At 51.7% G+C, this 25,720-nt stretch overlaps 2 protein-coding genes across 4 annotated transcripts in view; both read right to left on the bottom strand.

Annotated features, from left to right (window-relative positions):
- Nucleotides 1–1,250: 1,250 nt before the first annotated feature.
- Nucleotides 1,251–7,278, bottom strand: TEKTIP1 (tektin bundle interacting protein 1). The gene is made up of 4 exons (XM_067554228.1): nucleotides 7,189–7,278; nucleotides 5,898–6,130; nucleotides 2,152–2,277; nucleotides 1,251–1,452 (listed from the first exon to the last, which is right to left on the bottom strand). The coding sequence occupies exons 1-4, from the start codon at nucleotides 7,260–7,262 to the stop codon at nucleotides 1,310–1,312; spliced, it is 576 nt and encodes a 191-aa protein (XP_067410329.1). The 5' UTR covers nucleotides 7,263–7,278; the 3' UTR covers nucleotides 1,251–1,309.
- Nucleotides 7,279–12,179: 4,901 nt separating this feature from the next.
- FZR1 (fizzy and cell division cycle 20 related 1) overlaps nucleotides 12,180–25,720 on the bottom strand; it is a 30,841-nt gene continuing 17,300 nt past the window's right edge. For all 3 annotated transcript variants that reach the window (XM_067557398.1, XM_067557396.1, XM_067557394.1), the window contains exons 3-14: nucleotides 25,142–25,267; nucleotides 24,707–24,770; nucleotides 24,053–24,180; nucleotides 23,380–23,462; nucleotides 21,950–22,133; nucleotides 21,643–21,708; nucleotides 20,348–20,450; nucleotides 19,437–19,621; nucleotides 18,233–18,466; nucleotides 18,029–18,133; nucleotides 16,986–17,078; nucleotides 12,180–15,875 (exon numbers count right to left, since the gene is read on the bottom strand). In XM_067557398.1, coding sequence (XP_067413499.1) covers nucleotides 15,834–15,875; nucleotides 16,986–17,078; nucleotides 18,029–18,133; nucleotides 18,233–18,466; nucleotides 19,437–19,621; nucleotides 20,348–20,450; nucleotides 21,643–21,708; nucleotides 21,950–22,133; nucleotides 23,380–23,462; nucleotides 24,053–24,180; nucleotides 24,707–24,770; nucleotides 25,142–25,267 — 1,413 coding nt within the window. In that variant the 3' untranslated portion in view covers nucleotides 12,180–15,833. The remainder of the gene's footprint in view (nucleotides 15,876–16,985; nucleotides 17,079–18,028; nucleotides 18,134–18,232; nucleotides 18,467–19,436; nucleotides 19,622–20,347; nucleotides 20,451–21,642; nucleotides 21,709–21,949; nucleotides 22,134–23,379; nucleotides 23,463–24,052; nucleotides 24,181–24,706; nucleotides 24,771–25,141; nucleotides 25,268–25,720) is intronic.

Genomic DNA, 25,720 nt, shown 5'->3' on the forward strand with positions numbered 1-25,720 from the left:
GAGGGGGCCACCTGAGGCTCCCCCCCACCCCCATCTCTTTCCCCAGCACCCTTCTTGTAGCGGGACCCCCCAGCCTGGAGCGGGACCGGTCAGAGCCACTTACTGGAGTGGCTGGGCCCGGCCCTTGCAGGCTCCAAGGGGCCGCCCCCTGTAGTCTATGAGCCGGGAGCAGCTGGGGGGTGGCAGAGGGGGGTGGCGCTGGTGATCGAGCGGGTCCTCGAGAGAGCGGGGGTGGGGAGGAGGGTCAGACCCTGCACCCAGCTTCCCGGGGGTCCCGTCACCACTTGGCACCAAAAGTTGCAGGCGGCCGCTCAGCCTTTCCCGGCTGGGGCAAAACTGCTGCCAGCCCCCGGGGCTGCCTCGCGCAGGAACCAAGCAGCAGATGGCAGCTGAGCCCCGTCCCGGGCACGGGCAGTTCGGGGCAGGCTCGGTGCCCAGCAGAGGAAGAAGAGAGCAGCGAGCCCCGGGGGGGCCTGAACCCCTGGACACAGGACCAGCCAGTGGCGGGAGACAGGGGAGGACCCTGAGTCGGTTCTGCCCTCTACGCCTGGGGCAGGGAGGCTGGGCGGGCAGGGGAGCCGTAGAGTTTTCACATCGAGGGACATCTCGGCCCAGCCCGGGACCCTGCAGCCAGGCAGCTCCGAGCCATGCCAGTGCAGGGGTGAGAGCGCAGCCAGGCTCCCCCAGCCGGGCTGGGAAAGGGAGGGATGGACTCGTGATCCCAGGCAGGCAGCGGCAAGGCCTAGAAGCCGAGGGGCTGGAGTTGCTGGGTGCACAGCCCCACGAGAGCCCCCCAGGCCCTGCCCACGCACAGCCCCACTGCCCGCCTGGGCCTGGGGAGAGCCTGCTGGTAACCCCTGGTGCTCGGCCGAGGGGCAGGGGCTGGGCAGAGCCGGGGAAGGCAGCTGGGAGTTGCTCTTGGCGCTTTTTGTTCCTGGGGCAGGGGGGAGGGGATGATGAGCCCAGCCTGGGTGGCCCGGTGGCTGAGACGGGCGTGTGGCTGGGCAGGGCCAGGTGCCAGGGGCATGGGAGCAGCTCAGCCTGCACCCACCCAGGGCTGGCGCTGGGTCACTGCGGCTGTGGGTGCTCTACCTACACCGGGCCACGCGCCACCTGCGTGCCAAAAAGTCATTAAGGGAGGCTGGCCAGAACTCCCGCCGGCCACGTGCCACAGGGCCGGGCTCACCGCGACGAGCCACCCGGGGGCTCCCCTGGAAGGCCAGCAGCTCAGGCCCCCGGCGGTCGCTCACCCCCCCAGCCCCACCGCCTGACAGACGCGGTGCAGGCGCAGCCTGCGGCACGGGAGCGTTTACTGGTGGGTTGAAGGCTGGGGGCTGAAGAGGGTCCACGTGCGGAAGTCCTTGGCGGTGAACGCGGGCAGGTGGGCCGACAGGAAGGGGACGTAGCCGGCGCTGCCCTTCAGCTCACGGCTGCAGCGGTTGCGGTTGACAACTGGAGAGGGAGGAGAGCGCGGATGAGGGGAGCGGAGGAGCAGGAGCGCTGGGGGCCTGGTGTGACACCGCTAGCCTGCAGCCGTGCTGATCCGCCTTCCCCAGAGCGCGCGCCGAGCCTGAAGGTTCCCAACCCCCCTGGGCTGCTGGGGTGGGGTCAGCCCTGCTGGGTGGGTGAGGGACGAGGGGCGTGACTTTCCCACACTCGTGTGTCAAGACAGCAGGAGAGCCAGGACTGGAACCCAGGAGTCCTGACTCAGCCCCCTGATGGCTCGAACCTTTCCCCCCATGTGGCCTCCCCCCGGGTGGCCAGTGGGGCAGGACAGGGACCCCAGGCTGCACTAGAGCCCCTCCTTCTTCGCAAACGTAGACTGGGGCTAATGGCATCAGACTGGGTAGGGCTCAGGGTCTCCCACCCGCAGCCCGAGAGCACTGGCCCAGGAAGGGCCAGATCAATGTCCCCACGTGACTGCTGGCGAACCAGCCCCTGGAGGGACAGCAACTTGTCGAAGAGCAGCACGGGAACCAGAACCCAGGAGTCCTGACACCCAGCCCCCAGCATGCTACTTCCAGGCCCCCTGCACGTGTGGGTGGGGGACGTGGGGAGACGGAGTAGCCTCAAAAGCAGCATCCGAGTCAAGGTCTAACTTTGCCCACCCACTGCCCCCCTGCCCTAGAGACCAAAGCCACGTGCTCTCACCGTACTCCTTCCCCAGGATGGGCTTGTCTTTCCACAGCAGCGCCCCCCACCTGGTGCTGGGCTCCAAGTACTGAGCAGGGACCACTGGGTCATACCACGCTGCCTCCCGCAGGTGCTGGGCATAGGCTGTCGGAGCGAAACAAGCGCAGCAGAATCAGCAGGGAGGGAGCCCCACCCGGCCTGAAGCCAGGAGATGCACAGCACCACTCCAGCCACCATTACCAGCTAACCCCAGGACAGACTGTTCAGGACCCATCTTCCCAGCGGGGAACCTTCCTGCTGACCCCACTAGCGAGGGGCAAAGGCCTTGAAACCAGCACATTCATTGATATTTTACCATCCTAGCCAATGCAGCTCTGGATACTCCTAATAACCACAGGGCTGGGCCTTTCCTTGCGATCATGTGAACTCCAGGCCTCGTTCCTGTCCTGTGGCCAGGAGTTCCACAGGTTGGTTAGGCACCGGCCCATGCAAAGTGGGAGATTGTAAACATGTCACACTGCAGTCACCCATCCGCAAACACTTGTACCTGTGCAGAAAATACCTGGGCCCCTCCCCCCTCCATCTCAGCGGATCCGTTGTTTGCAAACAGATTCCCCGGAAACATCCCAAAGAGTCACTTGGGGGAGGTCGGGGTCGGGCACAGAAGATTTCAACCCCAAGGGAGGTTTCCCCAGGAGATCACAAGTGAGCAACTCTGGGCCGGGTGGTCTTGCAACCTTCCTTTGAAGCACAGGCGAGATGTCAAAGCGGAGCCCACATTCACCAGCGAGGGGGGGCTGGAAAGAGAGGGGCTGGTGGGGGCCCGTGCGAAGCAGCAGCAGCCGGGGGAGGAGGGGCACAGTGAGTTCTCAGCCCCTGCAGTGCAGAAACCCAGAGGATGCAATTTTGCATCGCGCGCAGCCAGCCTGGGTGCGTCAGGCTGGATCAATCCGTGCTGACTCGCCTGGCGCCCGACCCACGGTGTCCCGGCCCGCAGGGCAGAGGAGAGGGGACCTCCTGCTCCGCTCCCAAAACCCAGATCCAAGTTCCCAGCCCAGCTGTCCAGCCCCCTCCAGCTACTGCCGCTGCCTGGAACTTGAGCTCCCCCTGCTGGACCGTTGGCACCTCGCAGCCCCCGAGTGACCATTGGGCAGCACAGCCCTGGTTCCCCGACAGGCCCATCCTGGCCCTGGCACGTTCCCACAAGGGGCAGATCCGCAGACTGACGCAGCGCATTGAATCTCGACTTGCTCCCGACTTCCCAGGGCCTCGGAGCCCTCTGGACCCTGAACCTGGCCTCCCCCCGGCCCTACTGCCTGCAGTGCCGCGTGCGTATGGCACGGCCTTGACGCTGTCCCTGGGGAAATCCTGCGTTTCCCCTGACCTTGGCTACGGCAACCGTCTCCGCTGCCGCCATCCCCTGCCCCTGCTCCCACGCGTCCCGGCTAGCCGGGCTCCAGCACACACTAGCACACGCACGGCTAAGGCGGGGTCACATCAGCCCTGCCTGGGAACCAAGGTCCACTCAAGACGTCCCTTTGCCGGGATGCCTGCAAAGCGCTTGGCCGCAGCTGGTGCTGCTGATCGTGCGGGCGGCTCGTGTCCAGTTCTTGTCTCATCTTAGACATAGATTGTCAGCTCTTGGAGCAGGGACTGGCTCGTTGTTCTGTGTCTGCCCAGAACTTCGCCCAGGGGGCTCCTAGGCGCGACGATCAGACACGCATTCACAACTCGCCATCGATTGCAGGCTGACAGCGCAGCTCTCGGCTCCCTCCCGAAAGGATCCTGGACCGTAAAGACGGCTCGCGGGATGAATTGGCACTGGCTCCACATCTCCTCTGCATTCGGTGTAGGGCTTGGGATTCTCATCTAGCAACGACCGACGCAATTCCCCCACTGCTTGCATCGGCACTCGGGCCAGGGCAGAGCGAGCGCAGAACCGGGGTGAACGCTGACTGGCCCGATGCGCCTTTGCCCTGCCGCTGGAGCCGTGCAGTCGCAGGGCAGCTGATGGTCGGTAGCTCAGAGGGGCACTTGTTGGGGCGGTTGTTACATGGCTGGCTCGAGCACGTGTTTAACGCGTATCTATCCAAACAGAAGGAGGAAAACCTGCAAGGTAACAGTCCGATTTCTCGCCGCACATCTTAGTCACTTTACGAGCAGTATTTGTATTAGTGCCGTGCCTTGCAGCACATCTACATTGCAAAAAAACCCAACCAAACCCATGGCAGTAAGTGTGAGAGGCCAGGTCTGCAGCGTGGGGCCCACAGGGTTGGCACTCCAGGGCCAAAGACAGCCGTGTAGACGCTCTCACTCAGGCTCTCAGACCCGCTGAAGGGTGAGTCTCAGAAGCCAAATGGGAGTGTCTGTGTGGCTGTTTCCACTCCAGTTGCACAATGCCCAGTTTGCAGACCCTGAGACTCGTTGTTGCAGTTTTTTGTTGCAATGCAGACATACCGGCGGAGGCAGGGCCATGACTGTGGTGTCCTTGTGCTAGGGCCTGTACAAACAGAACACAAGGATGGGCCCTGCAGTCCCAAGCCTTCGTGGAGATTTTTGGAAAAGATGATTAGTCGATGCTCCATTTCCCACGTTTTCCAGTGTCCTACGAACAGGTCTTAAGGATGACAGAAAGGAGTAACCGGCCAGGAAGCTGATCAATTGCCTGATACTTCAGGGAATCAACCTCTGACGAACGTCTGTGAGAGCAGGAAGCTTTCAGGGAAGGTTCTGTGTAAGCCCCTGCTCTCCTGTGGATGCCGTGCCGAGCTGCGTACCCCCAGCTGGGAAGCTGGCATGGGAGGCCCTTCGGAGCCTAGTGTGGAAATCAGATTGAAACTTTCGTATTAATGATAATGGGATTTTCCAGCAGAGGATCTCAGAGTGCTGTACAAACACGGAGCTGCACGGCTCCCATACTCACTAGCTCGTCCGTTTCACAGGTAGGGAAACCGAGGCACAGTGGTTGGGTGATTGGCCCACGGGTCACATAGCGAGTTGGGGGCAGAACTGGGAACGGAACCCAGGCTTCCTGCCCCAGTGCAACACTCCCTTCCTGAAACTATCCTAAACCACTTAGCTACAATCTCACAGACGCCTTCGCTTTCCATGCACAGAGGGGGAAGCCTTTGATTTGCTCTAAACTAGCTTTTTAGTTCAAGTGAAACACGGTCAAGACAGTACAAGTGTGAAGCCACGTGGCGAGAGCAGTGTGTGTGTCTGTCTGTCTGTCCTGCAGAGCTCATTTGGGGGAGGGGCGCATGGGTCTGACCTAGTCTTGGTGTGAGCAGCCGCACTGCAAATCCAGCCCCGTTGCTGTGTCCTCCCTGGTGCTGCATTCCCCGTGGGAGAGGCCAGGAATGCTGGGGTCATATCCCACAGCTCCTAGCACTGCCCTGCGCATGGTGGGAACGTGCCCGTCCTTTCTAAGCTCTGTGCCCGTCTGCAGAGCTGGGGAGCGACTGGAGCCAGCTGGGGGCATCAATGGGATGAGTTTTGCAAACAGGCAGGCGGCTCCTCGCCCGGTGAAGGCAGGGATGAATGAGGGCTGCAAGGCGATCGTGTGCGCGGACACGGCAGCTGCAGGCGTTAACAGCTGCGCAGCCCCCCCCCCTGCGCTGAACGACTCTGGAGAAGGTCTGGCTCTGCAGACGGGCACAGCGCTGAGACCGACGGCGTGGCCGGCTCCCGTTACGTGCACCAGAGCCCTCCCGTTCCACGTACAGCCCCTGCTCCCAGCCCCACTGCAAGTCCCACCTCCTTACCAGGGGGCAACGTCTTCCGCTCCCGCCTGGCATGGGACTGGTACCAGCGGGTGTAGGCCTCGCGGCCGGGGCTGTCGGTGAGCGTGTACCAGGCGTCTCGGTTGTCGTGGTTGGTCAGCCCCGTGTACCAGGTCTGGGGGATGGCGTCGCGCCCCATGGGGGTGCACTTCCAGCGCACGGCCTGCTTCAGGGTGGGGGCATTGCGGGGCCCGCTGAGCGTGAGGTACTCGTCGCTGTGGAGGGCAAGGAGCCGTTAAAGGACAGCAAACGCGCTAGCTTCCGCCGGGCCCCCCCTGCGCCAATGGGCAAAGCAGCTGGGAGGGATTGCATGGCCGGAGCAGCTCGAGCGGCAGGGCGGGTGTCAATGCACACTGGGAGGGAGGGTAGGCGTGGGGCCGACCTTGCTCCTGATCTAGGGAGCTCACGGCCGGGCATGGGGGCTGAGCTCAGAGCAAGGCTGCTGGGGTGGAGGGGGCTTCCGCTGGGCCAGGGCTCAGCGAGCTGGGAGAGGAGCAGACTCCCCACAGTGGAGAGGGGGCGATGCTTAGCGGGGGATCCAGCTTGGCTCAGCCCAGGGGCAGCACACACACACACACACACACACACACACACACACACACGCCTGTACACACGTGTCCTCGGCTCAGCCAGGGGGCAGAACACATGCACGTCTGTACACACACAGCCTAGGCTCAGCCAGGGGGCAGAATGCATGCACACCTGTACGTACGTGTGTACACACACACACACACACACACACACGTCCTAGGCTCAGCCAGGGGGCAGAGCGCGTGCACGCAGGTGACTAGTGAATTTCAAAAGAAGGCAAAGGCTGGCAGGCAGCTGCACCAGAGCCTGCCGGAGCCGGAGATTGACATGGAAGGGGGACAGCAGGGGACCGGGGGTGGGGGGGGTGTCCACTGAGAAGCTGGTAACAAGGGAGAACAGCTGGCAATGATGGGTAGAAAAGCTTGTTGGTTTGAGGATTGCTTCCTATCCCTGCCAGAGAAATATTTCTGTGACCTCTCAGCTTCCAGCTTCGCTGCCTGGAAGAGACACAGCACTGCTCCCCTTCCGCGTCTCACAGACACCCCCCCTCCCCCGCCCCCGCCCCTCTCCCGCTGGGGAAACCGAGGCCCAGAGCGGTGGTGTGCCAGAGCTGGGATTGGCACGTGGGAAGGCCTGGCTCCCCACTCCGCACTCCCGCCACTTCTCACGGCCCCCAGCCAGCCAGGGTTTCGGTGTCATTACGAGAGCCGGGGACCTGGAGCCAGGCTGGCGTGGCGCTCACCTGTACAGTGGGGTGGGGAAGTCTGTTTCCAGAGTGCCCTGCGGAACGTATGGTCGATCTGCCTCCAAATCCATGCCCGCCTCCGCCAGGCCACGCTGCCCCCTGCCCGGGCTGCTGCAGGCTCACCGCTGCTGACAAGTGGTAGCCATGCTCCTGGGCTATTGTTGCCAAACACCGAGCATGGCAACCATCCCCTAGCAACCAGGCAGGCTGGCTGGCAAAGCAGGAAGGAGCCGGGCCCAGGGCCAGGCTCCGGGCAGCCTCCCTAGGGGACGAGATTCAGGAGCATCCCCTCCGGAAAGCCCGGGAGGAAGGAGAAGGGGAAAGTTTTCTTCTGGCTCCTCAGTGCGTCCTGGCAGCACGAGGCAGGGCGACCCAGGCTCTCTCCTCGCACCAACCTAGATTAAGCCCTTGGGAATTAGACTCGCTCAATCCCCCTCCCCCTTATGCCCACTCCCCTGCGTGTGGGCATCTGGCATGGCCTGGGGTTGGCACTGCTCTCCCACTGAGGACGGGGTGTTACAGCACCCTCCTGCCAGTTGCTTTTCTGGCTACGCTCCTCCCTGGGGGGCGCACGCACAGGCGGGCTGTGCAGACAGTGATTCCCTCCCAGCCAGGAGGGCAGGTTACCGGGGACCCGTCCAGCCGCAGGGAATTCACTTTTCACCCAAACTTCAGAACTTTTACCCCAATGGCCAGATCCTAGCGCCAGTAGAGAAGACGCCCGGCAGCACTGAAGCTGGCTAGAAACTCCCCCTTGCGGCATCGCGATCGCCCACGTAGGGGAGATAGTTACACAGCTCGCGTTAAGCACAGGAGAAAACAAATCCAGGGGACTCCCACAGTAATCACTGCCCTAGATTCTGTCTTGCAAGCACCAAGCATTGCGCCATTTACCAATTCGTAAGGGAAGCTGAAACCCTTTTTTAGCTCTGGTGCATTAGCCAGCCATTTCAAACCTCTCTCCTCCCAAAAGGGCATGCTAGTGCTCTTAATAGACTCTAGCTGGCAATGGGCAAATTGAAATCTACCCTTTTTCCTTCACAGGGAGACAACGGCCCTGTCTACTCACAGCAGCTAGCCTGATGTGCCGCCCTACTATGCCTCGGGGAAAACAAATTCCTTCCTAACCACTGTGATATGTTTATGTCCTGAAGCATGAGGATTGGGTTGCCCCATTCTAGCGCACACAGCTACATAAATTGCTACTGTTCAGTACGACAAGGTGGGTGAGGTAATAGATGGTGAGACTCACCTTCTATAACGCCCCGACCACTACCTCACCCCCCCTTGTCTCTCTAATATCCTGGGACCGACATGGCTACCAGTAATCTGCATACGTTGTTTAGCATGTCACCCAGCCCTTTAGTGTTCAACCACAAAGGCTCTGTCTCCCGGAGTTCAGAGCCTCATCCACGTCACTTTCCCAAGAGTATTGATCGCCCACCTGGTCTTTACCTCTTTCCAGTGATACAGACGACGACATTCATGTCTTCCCGCAAAGCGGATGCAAAATCCTCCTGCAAGCAATGCTGAACATTTACAGAGATCACTAGCAGGTGCATGAGCTCAAGCGGGCGCATGGGCTGGCCTAAGCCCCCCTCCTGATTCACATGCCGCTTGTGGATGCACAATCAGCCCCACTGTAGAACATGCTCCTCTCTTTTACGTTCAAAAACCTGTTGCTGGTGTGTGGGTGTGGGTGGTGGAGGGACACAACATGACCCACCCTGAGTCTTTTACCCTCAGGTCTCTGCTGTTGTTACTCTAGGCTTGATTCTCCCAGGGACTCAAACATGGGAGCCAGAGGTAGCCAGGCTGTCACAGTGCGGCTGGTGGAAGGAGCGGCCCAGGCAACGTGTCCAGATTTTTTTACATCATTTAGTCAATAAAATTGCTTCCGCAGCACTGGCCACTTATAGATCAAGCATGTTTGTCATGGCGTGGCTGGGAGGATAGCGTCCGTCCCAGCACCCCAGAGGCTTGTTTTTGTGAGAAACACGTTTAATCTTCAGCGATATACAAATCACAGCTTACATGGGCCAAGTCTGTACAATAAGAGTTCAGTTCAGTAGCAGTGTGTTCTCCAGTTATGTTTAGCCGTCAGACCAGAGAGGCAAGGTTTGTATCTGTTTAGCAGTGCTGTCAAATGCTAAAGGGATGTGTCCCAGGTCTCCCTGCAGCAGAGCATTGAGAATTGAGACTGTAAACCTGGCAGGCTAGTTCAGCATACCAGTTCCCTCTCTATGTGACTTGCATCTGCTGCTTTTACTGGCTCAAACCCAGCGCTCTGAGAAGTCAGTAGCAGCCATCACAGCCATGGGAGAAGGGAAGGCCAAGACTGATTCTACCCTGGCTTGCGCATCATTAAAAGAACAGCTGCAGAATCTTTATCACCAGATGTGCTGGGAGCAGAGAGAAGCCAGCTGGATTTTCAGATCAGAGCATCCGGAGGTTGGTGTTTGTTTTTTTTGGTGCGGGGGGAGAGGACGGAAATGAAACATCACATGACTTGTAAACTGATGGAAGATGGTTTGGAATAGAACATTTTGAAAAGTGGCCTGGGGTTTACGCCCTGTCCCCCACCACACAATTACATGTACCGATAAAGAAAGACCAACATGCAACTCTCACTAAATATGAAAAGCAGCAACGCATTGATTGAAACAGAGCCCACGATCCATTGTAATAAGAGCAAAACCAAAACTGAGCTGGTGATCGATGCTTGCAATTAAATGTGCACACCGTGTTGTAGCAAACGGATTGAAGTACAGATGACAACGACTTCGTATAATGCTATGCAAGCTTAATAGAAATCCGTCCAAATGCACAGTGCCAGCTGAGGACCTGATCTGTCTGGAGGGATCAGCTTGGCTAGTTATTCATGGTGGTGGGTAAAATGTGCGCAGGTTTTTTTTCCTAAAGCGTCTCATGCCCCCTTCAGAATACACTCTGCGGGCTCCCGGTGGGCCTGCCCCCCACTTTGAGAACCTCTGCAATAAAGGGACCATGTTTCACATAACTCTGGTAATCATATTTTGCCAGCAAGGCCTGGTACTTTGCTACGTGGAACTAGAGTGTGGCTGATGAATATGCCTTCCTGCCGAAGAGGGAACATTTCCCGTCTCGGTCGTACAAGTGGATTTAGATGGATGCTTGCAGCCCCTGGAATGAACCAAATTCACAATGATGGAGTTGGGAGGCAGGTGGGAAAAATAGAAATTCCATGTCTTTTATCAGCGCGTAATACTGTTTGTCCATCCGCTTGCATGTTGGCAGGATGGACGCAGGGGTCTGCTCTATGCCTGGCAGGGTCCAGGAGTGCCACTCTGGCCGAGGTGGGAGAGTGTAAAATGTCCACCAATTTGTGATGAAGCTCAATTATCTCCGGCAACTGTATTTGCAGGGCTGCTGCCACCCCGAGCTAGGTCCTGGAATGATTTAAAAGCATCAGCCATGGATGGCGGAAGGAGCATCACTGCCTTGCCTGGTGAGGATGACGAGAAATGAGTTTGAGGAGCCTCTTCCTCCTCTGCCTCAGTCCCAACTTCCTCCCCCAGCTGTTCAGGGGGTTCTGAAACCTTTGAGGCCACAGCTGATGAGGGTGTCTGTTGACATGTTATGCTATGGGCCAGGGAGGCTTGCTGCCTCTGAAGCCGCCAAGGGTGCCAGTACGGCCATTGAGGGTAGGGGGCTGGTGGCTGGTACAACGCTTTGCCAAGCTATGGAAGCTGAGGGTTGCATGGATGATACGCCTGGTTCTCATAGCGAGATTGAGTCCCCTATGGTGGGTAAAAAGAACGGTGGGAACCCAAGTCCTTTCCTCTCGCTCACTTTCCAATTAAGACGGCGAGAAAGGCGCTGCATGGCAGGGAGATGTAGGCGAGTGCAATGCTCTGGGAGAATTTGGTTCTGGGGTCCCAAAACTGCGTAGGGGCGAGTTCAGTGCGTCAGACACCAAGAGATCCGTCGTGTACCAGAAATCCGGAGGTGCAGATAGCGTCAGTACTGGTGGCGAATGCTGGTACAGAGAGGCTTTCACCGATGTAGTTGAAGATGCAGACCTGGCTGTATGGTTCATTAGTGCTCATGTTCGGGCCGCCATAACCTTCCTTGGAGCGAATCTTCTATGCCTTGCCCGCCCCCAGAGTACTGGTACTTCTTTGCCCATGCCCATCGGTTCTTTGGGCAGATTGACTTGCTCTATCGCCTCGGTACCGCACGTGTTCTGTGTATCAACGTTAGGTGGCTTTGTCATCATCCGTACCGATGGGGCCAGAGATAGTTTCTGGCTCGATTGGAGCTCACTGTAGGGACTCACAAGGTAAAAAACAAACGAGGTAGCAAAGGAAAAAAGCTCCAAGAGAAGCTAAAATTAACAAAACTAAAGGGAGTTGATGATCCGCGAATGGACAGCTCTGAGCTCCGTCTCTAGCCAGGGGCAGTTGAGAAGGAATTGAGGAGGGAATGCCTGTGCACACTGGCTGGCCTCTGGCCCTGTAGCAGGCAGGGAGCTGTGCATGCGTGGGCAGGACAGACTGTTACCAAAAGTCTCCGATCAGCAGCGCGGGGGCGCAGACAGAACTACAGCGGAGCACCCATAGGGACACTATTTGAAGAAGCAGCCGAATTAAATGCTTCAATCCCAGGGGGGGTGGGGCTCGGGCATCAGACAAGACTCACAAGTGAAAAACAGGCTCAAGCATCACACTGAAATGTAAGTACAATATTTATATTCCAATCAATTTTATTATTCTATGCTAAAACTGAGGAAGTAAACAATTTTTCAGTATAGTGTGCTGTGAAACTTCTGTATTTTTATGTTTGATTTTAAAAGCAAGTAGTTTTTAAGTGAGGTGAAATTTGGGGTAGGCAAGACAAATTAAACTCCTGACAAGACAGTAGTCTGGACAGGTTGAGAACCACTGCTTTAAAGCACACCACCACTCTCCTGAGTTTTATGTGATGCTTTAGACAAAGTGACACCAGGCTTAAATTCACAACTTATTTAATGCCAGTTACATTGCTTTACATGAAAAAAGTTACAATGTTTTCTATATTTTTTTCCACCATATGATGCATTATATGTAACAATGCCACAAGTTCTTAGAATTTACCTGCATAAACTCTGGGGGGAACCCTTTGTTCCAACCGCCGGATCTGTACAAGTCAGAAATACTATGGTTCATACACTGAACATAACTGTACACGAGTTTTTCTTCTTCCATTTACAACACTATTGAGCACACTCCAGACAGCCAATCGCGTCACACGAGTTGCCTACATGAGATTCTAGACACACACACACCCCGCACCCTCCAGAAAGATACCTTTTGAGGACACTCCACGGGCCCCAGCAAACCTACCTCCTTTGGCAACAGAATATGAAACGGGGGAAGGGAAACTGCTGTTATTTTTGTGTGTCCACTGAAGTGTGTCATTAAACACTGCTCTCTCCCCCTCCAACCAGTTAGCCGACACACTCAACCATAAACCAGCTATGGAATCGGGAATCAGCCATCCTTCCCTGCTAAGCAGAACAGAAGGAAAACAAAGTAAAGCGTCCTGCTCCCAAGGCAGGTGTCAGATCAGCCTTCCAAGCAGGGAGAGGATGAGGAATGAGATCTTTCTGAAACAGCTTGACATAAATAAAGGGCATGTTGTTAGGAGCAGAGACTGACAAACTGAGCGTAGAGAAGGATGCTCCCTCTTGACTGAGATCTCTGTCGAATGCATTTCTACGCCTGAGATTTAAAGGGCGACACACAAGAAAGCTCCCATGTGTAGACTGCTGAGCATCTAGATTACTCCGTGGTATTTTCTCCCTCCATTCCCCCATTACATTTCTGGGGATTACTTAAAAAACAAAAACACTCCAGGCCTAAAGGAAGGGGACTGTCTGCTCCCCTCTCCTTTCTAAAACAAATCACCTTCCAATAAAAAGCAATGCTCTTCTCATCAAGGGTCCGAATATTCCTTTTGCCAGATGCTTCGGAAAGAGTGGCTCTCAGATGCAGCGTGCACAAGCCTAGGGGACAATTCAGCTGATCACACATCCGACAAACAGTAAAGCTTGCTCCACTCCACCTGGAGTGGTGGTGGGACAGGAAGAGGAGGAACTGTCAGTACAGTTACCAGGACCATTGCACAACCTAGTTTGTACCTCACCTTCCCTCACCCCAATTCTCCCAGTGGTGGCTGCACATGTGATCAGACTTTCCCCCTTTCTTCAGCACAAGACACCTCCTGAATTTTCCTCCTCAGTAAGTGGACACTTACACAATTTGAGCAGAGACAAATCTACTCCCCTTTCAGGGATGGTTTCCTTGTTCCCTTTCACTTACAGATTTTTCTCCAAGAGGAAAATGTCTTGTGGGTGGTTTGGACATTGAGCCAGGGGACCGGGGAACAGAGAGTTATCCCAAAGCACAGATCACAACTGAGAAACTAAGCCACAGAAGCAACCTCCAGCCATTCCCTGTCCCCCTCCCAATCTCTGATTTGACACATGCATTACTTTCCTCTGGTCCTTTCTCCATCATGACTGACCCAACAGGGGGGTGGAGCAGGCACCAGTTACAGACCACATTTCACAGAAAGTGGCTCCTTCAATTCAAAAATGCTTGCCTGACAATGATCTGACAGGATAACAATTCCTCAGTGCTTCGGTGACGTGAAGGTTAAAGACGCCAACTACGTAATGAGCAGCAAGAAAGGAATCAGGAGACCATTACAGACCATTTTTACAATGCCTAGTCATTTTGTGGAGAAAACCAGAGCAAAGCAGATCTGTGCTGAAACTGTTTTTCGGAGGAGCGTGGGAAGTGGAGGGAAGAATATTCAGGTCCCATTTTTGGCTTCAAGAGCTCCAATGCCGTCAGCTTTGCTAAGGAACACAGAGTATTCCTGGCACACTTATGCGTTGAGAAGCATTCGCAGCACCCAGAGCCCAACATCCAGGCACTAGCTGTAAATGGCACGCTCGGTCAAGGCTGCAGTGAAATGGAATCACAGTTCAGTGCAATTCTCTTTGCCAGACTTGCTACCTGAAATTTGCCCTTTCTAAAGGGGTTACTGCTGTCGTAGAGAAGCAGCTGCCTCTCACCCTTCCCTCCCGCCCCACTCGAGTCGGTTTCACAAGGTATCTGCCTACACAATATGTACAACAGGACAAGGTCTATATACACAACAGCAAAGAGAAGAAAGAGACAGCACTTACATCCAAAGATATTACAAAAGGAGGCGAGGGGGTGGGAAAAACAGCCAGATGCACAGCAGGCAAGCGTTGGCACATGTACAAAGTAGACAGCAACTGGCTGCTGCAAGCATCACAGCTTCTCTTTAAATTAAAAGCTAGTCACACACACAAACACAAGTGCTTAGCATCACATCCCACTGCATTATTCCAACAAATTGGCAGGATCTCTCTTCCTGAAACTTAAAAAGGGGTCCCTGGCTCTGACCTAATTAAAGTTTAAAAAAGCAACCCTTCTCCCTTGCTTTAAAAAAACCTTGCACACAGACTTACAAACACATGATGTTTCCTCCTTCCCATGTGGAAGACAGGCAACAATCTTAAAGAACCCTTTTCTTTGAAAACAGATCCACAATAGTCTTTTTTTCTAAATCCATCTCAACTGCTTTTGTCCTCATAGAGACACTCTGCAGCAATCAGTCTGCAATAATTGGCACAGTATAAAGCTCTAAATAAATACTTCTGGGTCTTTAAAAAAAAAGCCATTGTTTTCCCCATTAAATTAAAAGTCTCGAGACCAGCTTTGAATGTGTAATATCAATAATTCTATTTAAAAAAATAATCATCTATTTGGATTGTGCAGTAATCTTTCCTTCAGAAGAGGCAGCTGCTGTTAAAACATTAAAAAAAATTCTCAGCTCAATTTTTTTTAGCCAGATACGAAGTGTGCTGAAAATTAAATTGTCTTAGGTGAATGGTCACATCAAGTATTAGTCTTTTTTTTTTTTTTTTTTTAAACTGAAGAGAAAACTGTATGAGGAAAACGAGCAGTTCTTTTTGCTACTTGGAATATGATTCCCAAGCGAAAGCAAATTCCTTTTACATTCGAAAGGCTATTTCCCAATATTAGCTTTCTCTCCCACCACTAAAATTTGATCAAGTCTGGCTAACTCCTGCTTCCAGAAGTCTGTCAAATCAGAGAATGATGAAGAACCCAGAGCAGCTTTCCAACCCCTCTTCACAAACAAACAAACAAACCAAACCAAACATGCCCGTCCACTCACAGAACACACATCTCTCACAGAGGTTACAAAGCAGCAGTTGGGATGCACTTGGACTGATCTTCCTTATCATGGTCCATATCACACAAGTTCTACCCAATGTACAAAATTAGAGACTTTAGTTTTTCCCTCTTGCACCCACTCCCCTTTATGGAGAATGAATTCTTAATCCTTTGACAGTCCCCCTCACGCTTCCAGCCCCGCCCCAAATACTGTCCAATATGGTTCACAATCATGTATTTAATAAGAATCTTGAAGGTCCATCCTCCAAACACACTGACACTCCCCTTCCCCATCTTCTAGTTGATAGCGTGGGGTTCCATGCACGCCAAATTAGTGGTTTTCTCCTGGTACATCGTACAGGGGTCTCCTGGGTGCAGTTAGGGGGTTTACCGTATCCTGGTGAAGAGATTCAGAACAGACACAGACTCCTAAAAAAAATAAAGAGAAACAAGATTTGAACCCAAGATCGCCACTCTAATTATTCACTGACAAATTGAATGGAGCGCAGACAGCTCCACCACACCACCTCAGCACTATCCCACTAACACTCATTTCTGCCACAAATCAGTGCTCGAGGCAAACCAAGCCCAGGGAAATGGTCTGGGACTTGCCTGACATCAGAAGGCAAAACTTCACAAGCATCCCCAAGTCTGATGTTGGGCAGAGTTCAGCCCACCTGTGCCCATGCACGTATACAGGGTGCATGGTGAGTGTGAGGACACAAGACGATGGTTTGGGCTAGTTTTGCAGTACCAGTTTCTGTGAAATAGACAGACTGCTGTGTATGGCCTGGAGCAGAGTCATCAGAAACCAGAAGAGATTGGCAATTCATCCATTAACTGCTGGTCTCTGTCTCTCCCCTGGTCCCCCCCTGTGGTATCTTGGTTCTTGGCATCCTCTGCTGTCTCTCTACATCTGCTCAAGATGCCTTGAGACTACTTTTCAAAAAGAGCCCTGCAGAAACTTTTTGCTGACCCCGACTGAGAAGTCATCTCTGGAATGGTGACAGTTCTCAGGGTGTTTGATCCTCTCTCCTAAAGCCATTGTTTCAGACAGCTGTGCCAGGAACTGAAGAATATGTATTCAGAGGACATTGCAACAGTGTATTAAAGTGCTAGTAAGGAACAAGCTACAGTGGACACCTTGCACCACTGCTACATAAAATCAGTGGCATGGCACCAGCATAACTACCAATGGTACAATCTTAAGAGTGTAGACACCCTGCTTTAAATGGAGACTGATGGCCTTTAATTGTAGTATTATTTTCCTTATTCTGGGCACAGAGGCCTCAATTTAATCCTCCCCCCCCCAAGCTGCTATGAGGAGATACGTATTGCGTGTATGGTCATCATTACACACACAGGTAAGTGGAGGAACACAAAAGCAGTGAAATGACTGTCTAAGGTTACACAGCAAGTGACTAGAGTTGGACATAAGCTTCACAACCTCCATCCTAGAGGACTCTCCCTCTCTGGGCATAGCTTGTCGCACAATCAGGAACCAACTAACTAACTATCCACACATACGATAGAGTTTACCTTTGTCGAGCGGGTTTTGCTGAAGACATTCCAGAACCTCAGAGTTTCATCTCCGGCTCCTGTAACTATGGCCTCCCCATCAGGAGACATTGCCTGAGGCAGGAGAGAGAACAAACACACAAACAAGCTTCAACGTGCACTTTCACATTCTGCTAAATGGTCGTTTAAAACAGACCCTCTTCCTCCCCCAACGAAAACCAAACAAAAATGCAGCAACGTTCAATTCCCTTCACCATCTCGCTAATGGAGGTAAACCAGACCCAGCTGCCTTTGCTTCCATCCTGTCTATTCACCACTGCCACAAGACAGATGCAGAATTTGGGGAACAAGGCTGAGTTTATGCTGCTACAGCGTACATAAGGGTCATTCACATTATCTCTGGAATTGTACTTGTCTTTATAAAGGGAGAAGTATGTTGTTAAGACAGAGAAATGTTGGCGCCTAACTATGCCAACATCACACCACACATTATTAACTAATGTGCTAGCCACAGTGTTTGTAACAGTATGAGACAGCCTCAACTGATCCCAGTCTCTATTGAAGCTTCCCAAAGTACCACAAGAGGGAGAACAAGGCAGGTAAGAGATGCAGCTATCACGAAATGGAAGTGGATTAAAAAGGACTGGATGCTTTAATGCACAACTATGAAGAGGAAAAACAGCAGGTAGAAAAAGGGGAAGGAGTAAAAAAACCTTCTAACTCTGAAGAAGCTTTTTGGCTTTTATAAATTTCCCTTAAGATTCTTAAGATCCGTTGACTGTTTCAGGTGTCTGTGCTCCCTCACAAGCCAGAGGAGTTGGATTTTGACAATGTGATGATACATTTTATCAAGCGGTGAACTTCACCCCACAGTGTCAGCAAGCAGGGAAAGCCAGATCCCAGATGCTCCTGCTGAGTGCAATGAAGCTTAGGTCTTGTTTGTTTCACTAACCAAAACCATGGACAGCTAGAACCAGCAGATCAGAACTAGCCAATCTGGGTTCTGTGAGAGTGCACAAGGTATAGGAGAGATCACTAAACGAAGAGCACGGCTTATAGCTTACCAGGTATAAGACTCTGTACGAATGCCCTGTTAGTTTTGCTACTTGGGTTAATGAGGGATATTTCCAGACAAGAATCTGGTTCTGCGAGTATCCATGGGTACTCACCTGCAGGGAGAAGACACAAGAATTACAAGAGAGTCAGGTGCTGACAGTTCCTGATAGATGAACGCTTAGGAGCAGGACTCCAAGCAGTGAAGCACTTACTAGTTCGTTGGCATGTTTGGACCAAGCCAGATTGCATACTTGTGAGCCAGTATCAATGCACTGCAAGGGCTGCCCGGTTAGAGTGTTCCAGAACCGTATGCAGCGGTCAGCTGTCCCACCACCTGAGGCCAGCAGACCATGCTGGTGTGGAGACCATGCAATAGCTTTCACGGCTGCTAGGTGCTCTGTATACTGCTGGACAGGACTCAGGCTGGAGTGATTCCACACAAGGAGCTGGTGGAAAGAAGAAACAAGACTAATTAACACACAGCTCCAACCTCTGCTCCCTGCCCTCCAAACCGAGGGGATAGCACCGGCTAAAGCTCAGCGTGGTGAAGGCATGTGCTGAGGAAGCTTGCCCTGCACATCCCCATCTTGATGATTAGCCATTCCTGCACTGGGGCCTCTCCCTTAGGGACAACCAAACCTGCTCAGCTCAGGGATCATTTTGCAATTTGGGGTTAGAGTAAGAGCTACAAATTCATGTCACTTGGGCTATGGGTGGTGTTTGAACTCTGGTCTCTTGACATGAAAGACTTTGTGAATAATCCAGCAATAATCAAACTCTTTAGAAATCTATTCTCATTCACTGGGGGAAAGAGTAGAAGACGAAAGAGCTTGGGCTACAGTATATCCCATCATACCTGTGTTTGGGGAGTTAATTGTGCAGGAATCTATCCCCAGGTGTTCTCAGAATTGCTTCTTGGTATCATACATAACCTTTATTTGTTCTTTGGTAAATAGCAAACCTGAGCTGTGCATATTAAAACAAAACAAACTTGTGGAAGGGAATTTCTGTGTAAACTGAGTTTATTTAAAACTGTGAAAACTTCCTTCATTGCACATTGCCTAACTTCATGTTTAGGTGGAGACAGTTTAAACCAGCTTCACTGAAATCTAACACTCTTAAGGCCAAGCATACGGGTGTAGACATCCAAGCACATGAGGAGCAGTCCTATTAATTTGTACTTAAGAGGGATACTAGAAAGTTGTCTGTGTCTACTTTAGTCACATTTGGGGGAGGCGAAGGGAGGTGTATGGTCTGTCAATCATCTCATTAGTAACCAAAAGGAATCTTCAAAAAAAGACTGAGCGCGGCTGGAATCACAAGTTGACATATCTTTGAAAGACGGCAACTTTAAGATTGGGAGTGCAGGTTCAGAGAGGAGGCCAAGGCCCACCCCAACAGCAATCAGTACTATACCTTGTTATCATTTCCACCTGACGCCAGGAGTTGGTGGTCTGTGGACCACTTCAGCCCACACACCTCCTGCCTGTGGCCCTGAAGCCGTCGCTCAGACTGTAGTGGTGGGGTCCGGATATCTCTCTGAAGGATCATTCTGTCCCGACTGCCTGAAGAAAGCTGGTCTGCATTCCATGCCAAAGCGCCTGTAAAGAGGCAAAGGAACAGAGTGAGAATTCCATGCAGCTTTCAGTGCAGGTTTCTTAGGGGAAAGATTAGCCCACGTATCAAGCCACTATAGCCAGGGGATGACGACACAAATAATCTTCTTGAGCAACTTTTGTTTGAAGATCATAAAACATTTTACAAACACAAACCCTATGTAAGTTCATATTACCCCCACTTTACAGCTGGGTAAACTGAGGTACAAGTGGTGTAACAACTTGCCTGGGGTCAGTAGCAGACATAGAAGCAGAACTCATGAAGTGTCCTGACTCCCAGCCCCTGACCTGGTCACCAGTGCATATTGCCTCCTTGTAAAAGCTATTCCCAGAGAAGTGGGATGAACTGGAAACCTCAAGCAGCCAGCCTGGAGGGTTGAAACCAAAGACGTTCAACAAGGTGTATTAACGTGACACACCTAGGATGCCTCATCACACGCCACCCTCCATAGCTGTATGTGGCAATGATTCATGGTATCACCATCTCCAAGAGCAGGGCAGTGCGATTTAAAAGAACTTCTATAAAAAGTTCTCTCATAGAAGGCTTGAGGAGGGAGCAGTGTGTGGGGGTGGCAGTGAAAGTCCCACACTCCTTTTTGACTCATACATTTTAGCAATACTCCAACATTAACATGGCTTTAAAGATCCCTCTTCTACATTAGCAAATGCCATTTTCAAATGGTTCTCTTCAGCCCTCTTGTTCCTCCTTACCCACTCTGGCTGTGTGACCCTCAAGCATGGATAGTTTCTTCCCTGCAGCTGCGTCCCAAATCTGTACAAAGCCCTTGTGAGTTCCAACTGCTACCAAGTTCCCCTAAATACACAAAAAGAAAACCTACAATCAATAAAGGCAATGAGTAGACCCAAAACCCGCACAACAGATTCCGAGTCCCTAAAAGGCAATGGGGGAGGAGGAGTATCATCTCTGGAGATTACACATCTTGTAAGATCTGTCCTGCACAGAGGAACTCCATCTGTTTATCAGCAATGAGTTGAATGAAGATTCAATTTCAGCAATATCTTAACACATAAGAATTAAAAAATCTGCTGTAGAAATGAAAACGGAGAAGGATCAACAGAACCCTTTAAAGACAGATAATACTGGCACTTCTTTATAGTGCGCCTTCTATTCAAGGCCCGCTAAGATTTTTATCATCATTAGCTAATTACATCTTTTTACCTCCTATAGCCCAAGATGTTTTAACAGATAGGGGAAACGGAGGCACACATATTAAGTGACTTGCTCAACAGCATACAGTGAGTTATTGGCAGAGTTGGGAACAGAACCCAGGAGTCAGTCTTGACTCCTTATCTCCCACTGTAAAGTCCAGGTGAGTCTTGCTAAAGTGACAGTGAATACCTGTCCTGGCTGCGTGAGCTAAGGGTTTTTTTTAGGACGACGTTTGGCTCTTTTACTCCAAATCTTCCCTGGAATAAGGAAGACAAGTCTGGCATGACAGGACTATGGAGAGTTATTAGAGCAAAGACACCAAGCACATCACGTCATGCAGAGCATCTCAAACTGTAGATTGTAACCTCAATCTAAGAGCAGTCCCAGGGAGTTGCACGGCAGTGACTGCACAGCAGGATACAAGAGCATGATTCACTCACATCGAGATATTTGTAGTCCATTTATGATGCAGTTCTACATTCACAGACCAGTTCAAGTCCATTCCTGCTATCCAGGCAAGGTGCTTTTTGGGAAAAAAAATTCCCTCAAGTGCGTACATCTTAGGTTTTAATAAAAAGAAGCAGAGAGAAATGGATGCTTTTTGGCCTCTCTTGATTGAGGTCGTGGGTTGCACACTGCTGTGTGAGACTTAATGTACGTGGTTCTCACTTTGTGTACTCCTATCGGCCAAGGAATGCCTCCAGTGACATGAATAGGATCGGACGCTCTGAAACGCTGAGCTCTTACAAATGTAATTGACGTCAACGGGAGCTTTGGGTGCTCAGCATCTTTGAAAATCACGTCTCAGCAATCTGTGTGGTAGGGTTATACTGACCCGTTCTGACCAGCCCACTGATGTCACGGAATCGCCTTCCACAGACAGATCACACAGTCGGGTCACCTTGAAAATGTAGGAAATAAAATGAAAATTAGGAATAAATAGGCATCAATTTGATACTATGAGATTAGCTGCCTTGCAGATTAGGGATTTGGAAGGAACAGCACTAGAATGATGCACTGCAAACGTGATACAGGGTACTGGAAAGATTTCTGCAGTAGAACATGAAACACAAAGTTCAATCCACTGACCTGCAGTCCATTTTCTTTTCTCTCAAAGCAGCAAAGAAAGGGCCATGCCTTACCTGGCTAGTACAAGCACTCCATAGGTAAACACAGGTACCAAGGCCAACACTGAGAACATTGAGAGAAGACCAGTCCACTAGGTTCAGGTAGAAGTCATCTTGCAGCTCTGGAGCATCCAGCACTTTGAAAGGAATCTTGGAGATTTTTCTTGTGGGTTTTCGAGGTGATCTTAACAACTTCTGACTGTGTACACAAACAGATACATGATTTTGATGAGGCGTTGAAGGTACCAGCAGATTTAGAGAAATTCCTGCTCTGTATTTGATGACAGCCTTTCTACAGAAATGAAGAGATGGAAAGAGATAGCAATCCTCCTTCAGTGCTGCAACCCACCTGAGTTGGCAGCTAGAGGGAAGTAATGGAAACGGAATGAAAAAAGGGAAGTTGCCATGCCAAAGCTGCCCAAAAAGCAGAGCCTGTTTAATAACATTCCTGATATTAACAACTTCTGCTTAATAGCAACATTTGGCTGGGAATCAATCCCATCATACTAGACCAGTGGTCCCCAAACCATGGGGTGCACCCCCCCAGGGGGACATGGAGGAACATTTGTGGGGGGCACAGAGAGGGGCCCAGGCCAGCCCCCATTGGGAGTGGGTAGGGAGCGCCACCCAGTCCCGCTCCGCCCCGAGCCCAGCTCCAGCCCCAGCCCTGCCCTCATTCCCACTCAGCACCCAGGCCAGCTCCACCTCTAGCCCCAGCAGCTCCTCCAACCCCAGTTCCACTCCCACCTCCACCTTCAGCCCAAGCGCCTCTGCAACTGTGCAGTAATGGGGAGGGGGGCCCATGGACAGATTCCATTACTGGTAAGGGGGGACGCAACAGGAAAAGTTTGGGCACCGCAGCATTAGACTATAATGTTAATGGGGTTCAGATACTAAAGGCATGCTGCTTTTTTACATCTCTGCTGTTTGGGAGGAGAGGCTGCAGGTGGTGCTGCAGCCGGATGCTGGGCTTCTCACAGGAATAAGGGTTCAAGGGGCTGCACAGTGCCCCTGTGCTCTCCAGGCTGCAGCCTGCCCTGGCACCAGAGGGCCAGGCTTGGCCCATCTCAGTGCTTCCTTTCTGAGCTAGAGCCCCACAAACCGCCCCCCGAGGCCCTGCTCACAACCTCCCCTCCCAGGTGCAGGCTGGTGTGCAGGGAGAAGTACCGTGCACATGCCAGCACTGCTTTCCCTGGCTGCAGCCTCTGGATAAGAACAGCAATTGCTGGGAACCAAGAGGTTGCTAACAAGCGGAATCTACTGTATTTCTAAGGATGTTTGCACAGAGATGGGATCCTTGCACTTTAGGTGTCTGACTACTCTTGCTGCCGACTCCTCCTCCTGACATCGCATAGGTGTCTAGCAACCAATGATGAAATTGGTCAGAGAGCTCCTTAAGAACTTCAGCCCCCAGTTTATCGATACCCGTAGGTAGCCAGCATTACCTTTTGTTGCTGACAGGTGATAGAGAATATGGAGAAACTTCATTGCCATCATCTGGACTGGAGCGTTTGGTGCTGAGGGAGTACTGCACAAAGAAGAAAGCATTGGATACAAAGAAACCCCACACAGTACAGGTCCCGACGTGTCAGAGGTTTACAAGATTACCTACAATGTAATTAATTGACATACATTACCTAGGCAGAGGGCCCTCCAAAACCCTGCACGATAATGGTCCCGCTGTTTTACTTTCTACCCTCTTCAGCCCCTTCCCTTAAAGATTCCTTTCAAACTTGCTCTTACACAATACTGAGAAACGATTTTCTGTTGAATTTCAAAATCTCTCCTTTGTTTAGGGGACACATCAAGACCATGTGTTGACTTGCCCACATCTTTTCCAAAACAATCTTTCAAAGCCTGTCATAACTCAGTAAGAAGGAGGTCTGCAGCTCCTCATGCTGTCTCTGGAGTAGGTGGAGAGCATCCACTGGATTTTGTTACTAATACAAACCACCCTAGTCATTCCATACTACTGATGACTCACTTTAAATCTTGGCTAGACTTCTTGATATAACTACTATGCTATGCACCTACTAGCATGTTTGGAGAACACCCACTCCTCTACAAACTGAACCGTAAACAATGCAGACCAATGAATGCATTGTTAGGCAAACTTACCGTGAAGAGGCTCTTCTTCTCCGGCGTGGATGGCTGCAGTCGCCTGTCCTCTGTCTGAGGGTCCTGCACTTTCTCAATCCCTGCTCCCAGCAGTTCGTTCTTTAGCAAGGCCGAGTAAGCAAGGCCATCTGTATGAACACACAAACAAGCACTTGAGCAGAGTGTCCCAATCAAGCAGGCTGCCCCTCAAGTTTGAAGCCTGTGTCCAGGAGAAAGAGAGGATGCCACGTCTGGCCATCAACAGCTCCATTTATTGTTTATCTAATCCTAAACTGTATTCAGCAGAAACAGGCATTTCCAGGAGATGGCAGCTCAAGGGAGCAGCAAAGGGACACAAAGCCTTACTTAAGTCACTGGTTCAGTGTCCTATCTGAAGTGAGCTGGGTTCACTCTGGTTCTTACTGGAGAAGTGCCCACATCACAAAGGCACCAACACCACTGGCTTTCTTATTGGCAAAGACTGAATGGGCACAAAGACCACGCTATTATAGTTCCTGTGATGGTGCCTCTGGGTCAGGGCGGAGGCCCAATAGCTGACAGCAAGCGAGATTCTTGCACTGCTGCTGCCCATGCTATATTTGACCTGTAGACTGGACTTCAGTCTCAAATTAAAAGCTAGACACAAAAGAACAAGTGGTACAAAAACACATCTACCTTTGCCATTGTCTGAGGTAGCATCCTTTGCTTTTCTGTTTTGACTTGGTGACTTTTCATTTTCCTAGAGGGGAAAAAATATAAGCTAACAATCACCCCAGTCACTGCAAACAAAGATCTCACAAAATTCATTTCTCTTCCCCCGTACAGTAATGGGACAAGAACCACCATCCTGAAAAATCTGCAGACATGGAGTCACAGTGCACTAGGAGGTCCACAATCGATTGTGACTCTGAGGCATCAAATACTGAAGCAGCAAAAGAGCTGGAGAGCAGAAGGTGAAGCAGTGAGGTGGGGGGAGAGGAGGGAAGGCAATACTCCACTAGTCCTCTGAAGTAGTTTTCCTGACAAACGATCTCCTTTAACTCCATGCAAACTCCCCATTCCCGCAAGGAAAGCATACATTGTGCTGTGGAAGACGGAGGCAATACTCACATTTATCCTGTGGAAGTTAATGCTCCAGTTGGCCCCAGCTCTTGAGGGAATGAAACGGTCTCCATGTTTACTGGGGGAGGACATTGGAGAGTTGGAAGGCGTCAGTGTTCGTCTCATCTCAGTTACCTGAAGTTTAAAAAGTCACATATGGAGAAACAAACACTGCAAGAACCAGGTAGAAAAAATGTTGGCTCACAGTGGACTCTGAAAGACAGTCCGGAAATCTGCCCTTATTAGGGCCAAATAAACCTGGAATGACAGCACATATGGGTTGTCACCTTGCAGCCCTAGTAAGCACTCCTTACACAAGCACAATTCCCACTGACGAGTGCTAGAAGCAATTAAAGAACCCACTGTCTCCACACGCTCCCTCTCCACAGTTGAAATCAGCTGGCATGCTCTGGCCAATTGTCCTGAGGTTTGAAATCTGGGCAGCTGAAGGCAGGGACCGGTGTTTGTTTGTGAAATGGTGGCATGATGGGATTCCCTTCCCTTGTTGCTTTGAAAGACCCAAATATTAGCAACTCTGGCATTATTTCATCTCATGTGAACATACAGTGTACTGCACTTGAAAGGAAT

The sequence above is a fragment of the Emydura macquarii genome, unplaced genomic scaffold (assembly GCF_026122565.2).
Source record: "Emydura macquarii macquarii isolate MOO-44397 ecotype Brisbane River unplaced genomic scaffold, CSIRO-AGI_Emac_v2 contig_306, whole genome shotgun sequence".
Classification (NCBI taxonomy): Eukaryota; Metazoa; Chordata; order Testudines; family Chelidae; genus Emydura; species Emydura macquarii.